The sequence below is a fragment of the Panthera leo genome, chromosome E2 (assembly GCF_018350215.1).
Source record: "Panthera leo isolate Ple1 chromosome E2, P.leo_Ple1_pat1.1, whole genome shotgun sequence".
NCBI classification, from domain to species: Eukaryota; Metazoa; Chordata; class Mammalia; order Carnivora; family Felidae; genus Panthera; species Panthera leo.
In genome coordinates, this window is record NC_056693.1 from 33,186,748 (window position 1) to 33,199,070 (window position 12,323).

The 12,323-nt window shown below is 49.6% G+C and overlaps 1 protein-coding gene across 3 annotated transcripts in view; it reads left to right on the forward strand.

Annotated features, from left to right (window-relative positions):
- The first annotated feature begins 602 nt into the window (after positions 1–602).
- Positions 603–12,323, forward strand: part of GNAO1 (G protein subunit alpha o1) — a 169,815-nt gene continuing 158,094 nt past the window's right edge. For all 3 annotated transcript variants that reach the window (XM_042920570.1, XM_042920571.1, XM_042920569.1), the window contains exons 1-2: positions 603–1,498; positions 1,731–1,773. In XM_042920570.1, the coding sequence (XP_042776504.1) occupies positions 1,381–1,498; positions 1,731–1,773 (161 nt within the window). In that variant the 5' untranslated portion in view covers positions 603–1,380. The remainder of the gene's footprint in view (positions 1,499–1,730; positions 1,774–12,323) is intronic.

Consider the following 12,323-nt stretch of genomic DNA (forward strand, 5'->3'; position numbering starts at 1 on the left):
AAAAGAACAATCCGCGACCGCCCCCATGCCCCAGGCGAATTCACCGGAACGCAGGTTTACTCCGACCCACTGTCTCCTCGCGTTTGCTGAGGTCACTTGGTCTCGGCTGCCACAGCCCTGACAGCAGAAGAGTAACCAAGAAGGCGAGCTGCTGGAGCCAAGATGGAGCGGAAGCGGGAGGACGAGCAGGGCGGCGCGGGGCGCGAGCTGGGGGGCCCACCTGACCGCGGCGCGGGCGGCCCAGTCCCGCGTTCCCATTGACCAGGAGGTCGGCGGAGCCCGCGCGTCGGGCGGGGGCGGAGGCGGGGAGGGGCACCCCGGCGCGCGCCCGGCCCCAGGCTCCGCCCCCGCCAGGCCCCGCACGCTCCCACCTCTGGGAGCCGCGGGCCCGGGGGCGCTGGGGTGGGGGGGAGGGAAGGCCGCGCGCGCGCGCGCCGCCGCCGGCTGACGCGGTTCCCGGCGCGCGCGCCTCCCCCGTCCCCCACCCCTCCCTGTCCCGGGGGCCCGGCGCGCGGCCCTGCTGACGTCAGCGGGCGGCTTGCGGTGCGGGGTGCGCAGAGCCGCTGGCGCACTCGCGCGCTGCGCTCGCCCCCTCCCCCGCCCGGGCTGTGGCGCGCGCGCTCGCTGGCTCTCCCTTCATTTTTTTCTCCCCTCCCTCCCAGCCTCTCTCCCTCTCTCTCTCTCTCCCTCGAGCTCCCGGCTGCCTGCGGCTCCCTCGCTCTCCCTCTCTCTCCGGTAGGCTCCACCGAGCGATGCGAGCTCTGGGAGACAGCGACGCCGCCTCCCGCTAGAGACCTGCCCCCCGACCCGGCCCCCTGCCCAACCCTGCCCTGCGCGCAGGGGTCGGCGAAGGCGCCGCGGACGCACCGACGGCTGAGGACCCGCGATGCACATGCACTAGCAGCACCCCCTCTCTCACTCTCTCCACACCCCGCGCCGCCGCCTCCTCCTCCTCTGGCAGCAGCGGCAGAAGGACCCACCCTGCCCCCCACCCCACCCTCCGCCGGCTCCGGCTGCGGCTCTTGCCTCAACTATTATTTTATTTATTTTGGGTCGTGCACAAGCCTCAGTGCCTGCAGCCCGCGCCTCCTCGGACCGCGGGCGCCTCTTCCCTCGGCCCCGGAGCCCCAGACCCCGGCCACCTTCGCCTCGACACCCCTAGAACCCGCCAGCTACCGCAAGTCTCCGCTGCTGGAATCTTAGCGGCTGTCTTTTTGGGGGGTCCTGGTTTCCCGACATTTTTGTTTTCAACCAAGGGAAGGATATCGTGGTTTTTTCCCCTTTGAGCCCAGGCTCTGCTCTCTGGGGGGGTGGGGGGCGCGCCGAGCCGGGGAGCCGTGCCAGCCGAGTCGTGCGGGCTGTGGCAGGGAAGGGGCCACCATGGGATGTACTCTGAGCGCAGAGGAGAGAGCCGCCCTCGAGCGGAGCAAGGCGATTGAGAAAAACCTCAAAGAGGATGGCATCAGCGCCGCCAAAGACGTGAAATTACTCCTGCTGGGTAAGGACCGGGGCTGCCACCCCCATCTCCCGACCCCAGCCACTCCGCACCCACCTCTGCCCTCTCTCCCACCCTACTCGTGTCTGGGGAGACCTGGTCCCGGAGTTGGCACCACTGTGTGCCTAGGATCGTCCATCCTCTCGCATGCCTTACCTCCATGCCTTCCCCCCCCCCCCCCGCCCCTTCCCCTAAGCTGACACTCACCAGTTTTTCCCCCCGTCTGTCCCAACAGGGGCTGGAGAATCAGGAAAAAGCACCATTGTGAAGCAGATGAAGTAAGTCCCTGTGGCCTTGGGATTTGTACTTTTATTAAGAATAATTTTTTGTCATTTGTATTATCTTGCTCATTACACATTGCTCTCCAGGCCTGGTTTCTGATTCGTGTACACACACACACACACCTGGATTTGACTCCCCTCCCCCACGCCCTCCGTTGGTTCTGGGTCCTCCGCCCCAGCTCCCCGGTGGGTGTTTTTTTTGCGGAGGGGGGAGGGAAGTGGAGTGCCTGTAGTTGTATGAATGACAGTGTCCGCCATATTGATCAGAACATCACACTATTGGCATGATTATGATCATTACTCTTTCTTGCCCCTTGTATGTATCACTACCTCCGTTTCTATCTATATGTCTCTGTTTCATTCTGTATTTCTCTCTCCTCCTCCCTCCACCCCCTCCCCCTTCCACATCCACAGTCCCTTCCCCCTGCTCTTCTCCTGGGGCAGTGATTTTGAACTTGGCTAAAACATGGAAAGGACCCAGCCCTAGACTGGGGTGGAGGATCAAGTGTCTGCTGTTCATGGATTTGGTGCTGAATTGGAGGTTGTGGTTTCTGCCCCCGCCCCCCAAAAGGACTAGGGTCAGGGGAAGGGGTTATGTGGTAGGGGAGGGGGGTGGATTTCCAAGCAAATGTGGCTGGCACAGCTGTATCCAAGGCAGAGGTGGAAGGGGAACTCTGGCTGAGGCTGAATGCCTGTCCCTTGTGTCCCCCCTCATCCCTCCCCCCCCCCCCCACCAGCGTTTGGTCTCCTGACCGGCAGTTTCCTTCACTCTGTGGCCTTTATCAATGTATTTATTTACACTCTGCATAGGCCATGTTCCATGTAATCTACCCACAATGCGGATTTCAGGCCCCACTTGCCACCGCCCCCTTCTGCCTTAGATATCAGTTTCCCCTCCTAATTAACTGGGGGTGGATTTGAGTGATGGTTGAAAATTAAAACAAAATGGGATATTTCTTCCCTTCCACACTTTCTCAGTAAGGAGCCTCGCCCCTCCTTCCCACTCTCAGGCTTGCTTCTTGCCCCATCCATTGGGCAATTCCTAGCGAGCCCACAGGCAGCTTTGCTTGGGAGGGGGTGGCCTGCGGGGAAGGGGTGGATGCCCTCAGGGCCTCCCGGCCCCGCTGCTTCCGTTGGCCTGTCAGTTCGGGACGGAGGAGTTCGTTAAGACCATTTAGCGAGGATTCCACGTCGCTTTGCTGTGACACCTTCGTGCACACACAGCTCCTAATTAGGGGTTGCTGTGCAGTAAACAAAAATGATTATTTTTCAACTTGACAGAATAGCTGAAGTAATTGCATCCCGTAGGAAAACAATGGAAAATAAAAACCCCTTTGGTGGAAAGGTGGGTGGGAATCGAAGCATGCTTGCGGTTTCAGAACCAAGATGCAAAAAATCTTGCATGTGTAACAGGCATGACAAGCGGGTTCTAGGCGGCGCCATGATGGTAGGGAGTAGCGACTAGGAGACAATTCCCCCCACCCCACCCCGTCTGTTTGACATATTCTTATTTTCGTTAGAGAGCTCCCTGGGGCTTTCTTTGCAGAGGCCCCTCGGCTCGCCGCACCCCTCTGAGCCACGGGTAATTTGGCCTGGGGCTTCTCTGGAGCTTGTGCAGCCCAAATGGATGGAGAGGCGGGGCCGAGGGAATTGCTCTTTGCAACAAGGTGCATGTTGCATCTGCCTGGAGCCCTTGCAGGTCGGTTAATGCAAGCAGCGCCACCCCTCTCTCCCAAAGGGGGATGTTTCAAAACTTAAGAAGTCTGTAATCTGCAGTGGTGGCCTCGGAGCCGGGTAGAAGCCCCAGCCACAGGGGCTGGGTGAGGTTTCAGGCGTTGCGAGTGGTGGACAGCGCCCAGCTGAGGCCGGAAAAGTCGATGGGGCTCAGCTCGGTGACGCTCGGCTCAGTTCGGGGCGGGCTGGGCGCGGGGCTCGGAGGGACTCGGCAGTGTTCGGAACGGAGTCGGGGCCCCAGCGGAGAGAACCCGAGCCGCTTCGGAGGGGGCCGAAGGCATTCGGAAAGACTCGTGGGAGGAGTGGGGCGGGGGGGGGGGTGAGAACGAAGGAGGGAGGTATGCTAGAGTCTGCAAATTAACTTTGCGTCCACCAAAGCAACTCCTTACCTGCTTTTCCCGAACATGCCCCATAAATTAGGTTGATTTAATAAGAAGTTTAAAAATATATACTGACTCCCCCAAAGGGTACCTCACCTTTTTTATTCAAAGAGAGCTGAGCTCTCTGAGGAAATAGGTGTGCCATTTTAAAATGAAAATTCCTAATTATATACTGGGGCAGGGAATCTTAAATGAAGGCTGTATGTAGACTTTCCCCGGAAAGTCTTATGTGTCTCAGATTTAGTTACACCGAGGAAGATGAAAAAGTCAAGCCTTTGATGTTTGAGATGGTTAAATCAGATATCTGAACATTTCTTCTCTTTTCCCTGTACTCCCCACTTTTCTTACTCCCACAGAACACCTTTTTGTAGAAAAATGTCAGGCAAAACTGAGGTAAAACTATTAATTTTTTTAAACACACCAACTCTTTAGGAAATAGGCTATGTTTGTTCAAAAGGTCAATCAGAAAGATTTCTGGCCCTGTAAATTTTGCCACAAGGGACCCTGGCATCCTGTCCTCCTGAAGCATTCATGAATGGCAGCTTTTCCTGTGAGCCCTCCAGCTTGGCTTGAAATAAATCAGATCAGGGCCTTGTGCCAAGCTGGATGCAGGACTTGTTTTATTAACCACAAAATGTGGGATTGGTGTCACTGTATCCTAGTGACAAATTCTTTTGAGTCCTCCTTTGCAGAGATGATTTTCCTGATCGCCACAACTGAGAATCACTTGAGTCAGGAGACCTGTATCGTGGGTGGGGCTGGGCCCAAAAATGTAGGTGCCATTTCCAGAAAGCAGTTTTCGACTTGTCTGTGCAGTGTGATTAGTGACCGACCTATCAGGCCATACATATGAATGAATTCGGATGTTGCTTTATTTTACCCAGGTAGATGAAATTAAAGAGTTCTCCATGGGTGATGCCCTGTGAGAACTTGATGATTTCCTAAGGGGGCCTTGGGCTTAATAGTTTCTGTTGAACAGAGAGAAAGAATATTGATATTCAGACATCTCCAGACCCTTTTAAACCAGCGTTTTCAGAAGAGCATGCCATTTAGCCTCTTTTCTCATCCATGTTGTGGCGTGCTGATTAGAAGGAATAGGCTTCCATATATGCCATAGTAATTGAAGTTATATGATAAAGGGCTAACTGATGCTACTTAAAACAAAGTATTAACACACACATCAGCCTAGAAATGTTGCAGGAGACCGACCTTTGCAATTCTTTTGCTTGATACATGTTGTAATGGGAAACTTACAGCCATTAAAGAGATGCCACAGATGAGACTGTCATTTTAGAAGCCTGATTCTTAGTACTTTATTAAATTTGTTAAAAGTTTCATTTGAACATAGCTTGCTGGGCTGTTGTTGTTGTGTTTTTTTGCATATGTGATCGTGAGCTAGCGTCTGGGAGTTCTGGGTCAGACAATCCAAAACATTTCAGTTCTAAGAAATAACAATCATTGAAAGAGCACAAATAAAATTTTACACACACCATGAACAGTGACCTTTTTAAATATGTGGTATTTAACTTGTGCTTGTTAGGAGGCGATGACCTCACCTGTGATATGGGCCTCATCATTTTTGCAATCCATGGGACTGTTTTATTCAGACAAATCAAAATTTTATTTTTTATTTGTTTTACTTATTTGTTTATTTTTGAGAGAGCAAGAGCATGAGCAGGGGAGGGGCAGAGAGAGAGGGAGACACAGAATTCGAAGCAGGCTCCAGGCTCTGAACTGAGCTGTCAGCACAGAGCCCTGCATGGGGCTTGAACTCGCAAACCGTGAGATCATGACCGGAGACGAAGTCGGTTGCTTAACTGACTGAGCCACCCAGGCACCCCTGGACTAATCAAAATTTTAAAAGGAGGTGTTCATTTTATTTAATTACCAAAATCCTTACCAAGAAATCTCTTAAAGAATTATATTTTATGAAGTATGAAATCAATAGAATATCCTTTTTAGTGACTTCCCGTTTTGAACAAACAGTGACAAGTGCTTGGGCATTCTACCTGATGAAAATGTAAAATGAGCTGTGGAGGTGCTATAAGAACTGCCCTCATTTGAGGTGTTGAGTTCTCTGTGATGTCACATTCAGGCTCCCTGTGTCTGGAGCATTAGGTGGACTTTTAGGAGATAGGGAGTTGGAAGGTAGCAATGAGGTGTGGCTTACAAGCTGCTGGCTTTAAATATAAATGGACAAAGTAAAATGGAGTACTCTGGATGTGCACTCATTCCCAAGGCGCCTGCTCAGTGCCATTGTAAAACAAATCCCAGGATTTGTCCGGTGAAGACGTCATTTCTTGTACAAATATCCCAGCCCTTATAGTGGGTTATGATTCAGAGGACAGACCCCATCCTGTTGGAGAAGGTAGTCTTTTAAAACGTCACCTCCTCCGTGGGGCGCCTGGGTGGCTCAGTCGGTTGAGCGTCCGACTTCAGCTCGGATCATGATCTCATGGTCCATGAGTTCGAGCCCCGCATCGGGCTCTGTGCTGACAGCTCAGAGCCTGGAGCCTGCTTCAGATTCTGTGTCTCCTTCTCTCTCTGCCCCTCCCCTGCTCACACCCTGTCTCTCTCTCTCAAAAATAAATACACATTAAAAAAAAATAAAAACGTCACCTCCTGACAAAAGCTGGTGGCTTCCTCCCACCAGTGACCCTGCTTTTGTAAGTAGGGTGTCTTCTGTTTGGCTTAGGTTCACAACAAGCCTGTGTTCAGTCAGCACACTGCTGTTCAGCACCTCCCGAGTGGCAGTAATGAGTGGAAGGGAATGGCCACTTGCAGCCATTACTCTGTAAAAGTGCAGCCATCTAAAAGGGCATTTCCTGCATGTCCCCAAAGGGTCCCATGTTGAGGCAGCACTCCGGAGAACCACCCTTCTAGGTTTGTGGACTTGTTATTTCTGCAGTCATCTCTTTGGCTGCTTTGCCCCTCCCCCTTCCTCCCTTCTCCATGTTTATTCAAATGGATGCACCTTGCTCTCTGGAGACAGCATGATCACAAACAGAATGTCGGATCAAGTAGCAGATGAGTTCTCCTTCGCTGATGGATGGTGCTCTCTCCTTGCTTACTGTTCACTGAGCTGTAAATACCAGCAGACCTTCTTGCCAGAAAAGTAGCAAACAGTCCACCTGATCTCCTCAGGAGTCAGCCATGGAACTCTTGAACCTGAGTTACCTGTTGAATTCTGAAGTAGAACCTGTCTGCTTGTTAAAAGGGTTGTTTCTGATTAGATTACATGGATGAGGCTTCATTTGGGATTGCCATGGCTCTAAAGGAATCAGACTTTCTGTTCTCTCTCCGCGTGGGACTAGATTACATTTATAGTGCTCAGAGTCAGAGTACTGGCTTGTTTCTTTACCACTCGGAACTCCCCAGATTATGATTGTTCTCCTTAGTGCACCACATCTGCTAAAGATAGGACGGGGTCACTCATGTTTCTCAGCTGCTCACAGCACTCTATCTCTATGAACACTGGAGATTTAATGTGAGTAGAATAAGGTCCTGTTTTTCTGACATGTGGTGAGTCCATCTGGATGCAGGGACTGGGTTAGCTGTCTCCCAGGGTGTCTTCAGGGTCTCCTGTCTAATGAAGCTAGACAGATCATTATCACAAGAGCACGTCGTGATCTGAAAGACAGTAGACAAGCTGGGAAGGGGATGATTTCAAAATGAAAAAAGACATTTTGGAAAGGGTTACCCCCAAACTTGACACTAGCAAAGAACAGCTTTTGATTTTGACGGAAGGAAGCTGTGTGTGTGTGTGTGTGTGTGTGTGTGCGCGTGTGCGCGTGTGCGCGTGTGTACACACATGCTACGTGAGTTTAAAAACAGTGGATAGTATGAGAAGAGCACTTTACCTTACTTATGGACTGCATCACCATAAACACGTTGACAGTACTCAAATGATCTCCATTCTAAGAATTTGTTTAAATTTGTATCACATTCTTATTTTATCTATCCTGTGCTTCTTGCGCGTACTACACAGTACTGGTTAGAAAAGACACCGTCCGGCAAATCAGTCATTAGCGTAGAGGGGGAAGAGAGGAAGGACCAGTGGCCTGTTACCGGTTCAAAGAAAAGCTAGTTTCTTTTTTCGAGAAGCAGTTTAGCATGCTTCTCTAAAATTGAGAGGTGATTAAGAGCATGGACGCTGGAACCAGACTGCCTAGCATCAAATCTTAGCTCTACCACTGATTAGGTGTTAGTAACTTAAACAAGTTACTTTACTTTTTGTACCTCAGTTTCAGTGTCTTTGCCTATAAAAATGGGGCTGATAATAAAAACGCCACCTAAAGGAGTTGTTGTGGGCAAATGCCCTTATAACAGTGTTCTAGAAATCACTATACAGACGTCAGCTATAGTTTTCATTCCTTTGATTGATTAGTGGGTGTTCCCTTCCCATATGGAGTTGTCTTTTCAAGTATGTGGGCCTTGTCTTCCTTAAAAGCCAGAAGGGGAGTGCAGTGGTTCATGCTTATGGCTTCTCCCCCTTGGTGCTCTGCAGTACGAGTTATATAATAAACTGTGTTGTCATAACTGATGTGACATTTTTGATGGTGCAGCTGCTTCAACCCAAGAAGCTGGAGTGATGTCACAAAGAGTGGGAAAGAGCACTGGACCAGGAGTTAAGGCTAGTGGCTCCTCCCGCCACCTGCCCCTCTGGGGGTACTGTTTCCCCCAGCTCCTTCCCTGTCTTAAGTGGCCCATGAAATCAGAGCTACCTTCATGTCAGGGTCTTGAGGTCTTTGATGCAAGGTTCTAAACATAAAAGCATCATTTATAGTTCCATCCTGCGGTGGGGGGCGGGGGGAGTACGGGGTACCCATGAAAGCTCTTTGAAGGCCAAGATGATTGTAGAAAAGCGACCTTAACCACAAAGCTTTGTCAGCCAAGAAATTCGTAGTTCTGAGAGGCATTTTGAGGAAACCACCTCTAACCAAACTCTTGATGCAGATGTGGTTCTCAAACCAAAGAGGAGGATCCGAAAGTATCCTGCTGGTGAAAAACAGGATGTTTCTGGGAGGAGAGCCCCAGTGACATGTTAGAGGGAGAAGTGGTTTGTCGGTGGCTTCCAGGAGTCTTAGAAATAGAGACAGCCTGGCCCCACCAGGGGTGGCTGCAGGTGAAGGGACTTGCTTGGGTTCAGGTGTCTCAGATCCCAGGGGTCTGCCCACAGACCAGTAAACGGGGAGGATCGGTAGAACTGTGTTTTAGTTTTGACTCATTCTCTGATTCGACTTTGGGCAGGTCGTTTAGCCCCTCGGAGCCTTGGTTTGTTCATCTCGTAATTAGAACGTGGGCTTTCACCACAGGATCTCTCAGGCCTCTTTCAGGTTCTTAGCTCTAAGATCCAGTAAATGCAGAGAGAAACCTAGAAGCCTGAAATGCAGGGGGGAATAGTGGGAGTATTTACCGCCCACAGCTTTTATCTGCTGAGCCATCTTTAGTTCTAATTTTCTTTACAGAGGAGAGGAAAAACATTGTGCTTTTCATAGCACACACAAAAAAAATAATAAAGTAAAATAAAATCCTGCAAGGCTAATAGTGCCCTGAATTTGTCCCCCTACTCGCTTAATTTCTTAACCAAGAAGGAGGAAAAAGAAGAGGGGAATAGTATGTAAGGATAGTATTCCATGGCAAGAATTTACCCTGGATTCTCTGCCCATGTCATAGCCAATTGACAGGCTTTCTGTGGAAAATTGATACTTTACAGGGACAGCTTCCCCATGTCATAAAATCAACTCTGGGTCACCCGCCTCCAGAGGCTCAGAGCACTAATGTTTATTACACATTGTAAATTAATTATGTGTTTAATATATCTGTCTCCTTTGCTAGTCTTGGTGCCCCTTCCTTACCAGGGCTTCCTAAAGCAGAGATGGTGACTTCTTTTTGCTCATAATACAGCACTGAGTGCAATGTCTGGCACACAGGAGGTGCTTCACAAATGCTTGCTAAATGAAGAAAAGAGAAAGGAATGAGGTTCACAGGGGATACAAACTCATTTCTACATAAGCCAGCATAATAACATTGAAAGCCTTTGATGTTCGTAGCGTTGATCATTTTCAATCCAATCCATTATCCTCATTTGTTTTTTCACATCAACCTATGCGGAAATACAGTCATCAACTCCATCTTACAGATGAGGAAGTGAAGCTCAGAGAAGTTGGGTGGCTTGCTCGAGACCACACAGCTTCGTAAGGCCACAATTTGTTTAACTCCAAAGCCTATGTCCTTTCCATTCTAACACTACGTGGTCCTTACTAGACCACCACCAGTGTGGACAAAAGAGAGCTGGCAGACTGGGACCCAGTGCCCATCAGCAAATGGGATGTCACTAACTTTGGTTGAGGTCAGTGGCTGAGAGAATAGCAAGTGTTCGATTGGTGCCGGATTTTTGGAGGTGGAGGTGGTGGCCGTCCTCACATATGACATTAATTCTGACACCAGAGTGTTTCCTAACCCTCATCTGGACAGCCTCTGAAATAGTTTTCTGTTGCTGCCTCAGAAATGTGGGCCATTTGTGGGTGCGGCCACTGAAGACTTTGGCTTTGGTAGAAGCAGGTGATTCAGAGGAGGCTTGAGAAAGACAGGACAGTAGTATATACATCCATTCAACCACCTTCCATCCATCCATCCATCCATCCATCCATCCATCCATCTTTTCATCCACAAGCATTTACTGAGCATTTATCAAATGCTGGACATATGCATGGTGTCATGGAAGTAGAGAGGAAGGCCTCAGTCCTTGCCCTTAAGGAATTCAGCCTAAAGGGAGTTACATGTAAAAGACGCTTATACTTCAGAGCAAGCAGCCCCACAGGAGAGTTCTCCCCACAGCCCTAAGTTCTCCCCACAGGAGAATGGAGGCCCCCAAATCTAGGCAGGAAGTTTGGGTAGAAAATGACACATGGGCTGAGTCCTAAAAACTAGTGGTAGTTAGCCAGGTGGAAAAGGGAATCCCAAGGGGCGCCTGGGTGTCTCAGTTGGTTAAGCGTCTGACTTCAGCTCAGGTCATGATCTCACAGTTCGTGAGTTGGAGCCTCACATCAGGCTCTCTGCTGACAGCTCAGAGCCTGAAGCCTGCTTCGGATTCTGTCTCCGTCTCTCTCTCTCTCCCTCCCTCACTCATGTTCTGTCTCTCCCAAAAATATTAATTAAAAAACAAAACAAAAGAAGGAATGCCAGGCAGAGGGACCAACATGTAAAAAGGTGCTAAGATAGGTCACCACACGAAGCAGGCTGAGGATGTAAAATACTTGATTTGAGGAGTGTCCAGAGATAAAGGATGAAAGAGGAGACAGAGATAGATTGTGAAGGGCCTTGTCTGTTGTGCTAATAACTTTAGATTTTATTCTGAATACAATGAGATGGCACAGAAGGGCTTTTTTTTTAATTGAGGTGTGATTAACAACATTATATTACTTCCAGGTGTACAATGTAATGATTTGATATTTGTGTAAATTGCAGAATGATCACCACAATAAGTCCAGTTAACATCCATCACCAAACATGGTTACAGATGTTTTTCTTGTGATGAGAACTTTCAAGAACCATAGGGTTCTAAGGAAATGGGTGGCAGGATCATTTTTTGCACTTTAGGAAGATCACCTATGTGGACTAGAGAGAATCATGTCCAGAGGTTAAGAGACCATGTGGAAATTTATTTCTGTGACCCAGGTGGGAATAGAATAAGAAGAAACTCAAAGCAGTGGAATGGGAAAAGGGTATTTGGGCAGTGGAATAATTGAACTTATTTGATTAGTTGAAAGGGGATTGGGGAGGAGCTCCATTTTAAAGGATATAGACAAGGGGGCACCCACCTAGCTCAGTTGGTAGAGCATGAGACTCTTGATCTCAGGGTTGTGAGTTTGAGCCCTATGTTGTGTGTAGAGATTGCCTTAAAAAATAAATAAATAAAGGATATAGACAAGACTGGGTCCAGGATTCCTGGTTTGGGCTACTGGTGGGATGACGGTGCCATTCCCTGAGATGGAGGAATGCTGGAGGGAGAAGGAAGGCTTGGGGAGAGAAATGAAGACTTAATTTTGTTCATGTTGGTGATTTTTGTGGATCAGCCAAGTGGAGATCCCTGGCAGGCAGTCAGATATGTGGAGCAGGGTGTAGGACACACCTGGGGAGAAGGATCAGTTTGGAATTCTGTGGTGCTGTGGGCAGTGGGAGCCATGAAAGTCGGTAACCTCACCAGGCTGAGTGAAAAGGCAGAGGATGCACCCCGTGCCACGTGCACACACCCCAGCTCCAGGATGTGACATTTAGGAAGAGGAGCCTGCGAGGGAAACTGAGAAGGGATGAGCTGAGGGATGGAAAAGAAACCGAGGTAGAGCAGCATCATGAAAGCCAAAGAAGGAAGGGGTTAATTGAGTCAGATACTGCAGTAGTCAAATAAGCCGAAGACGGACACATGTCCAG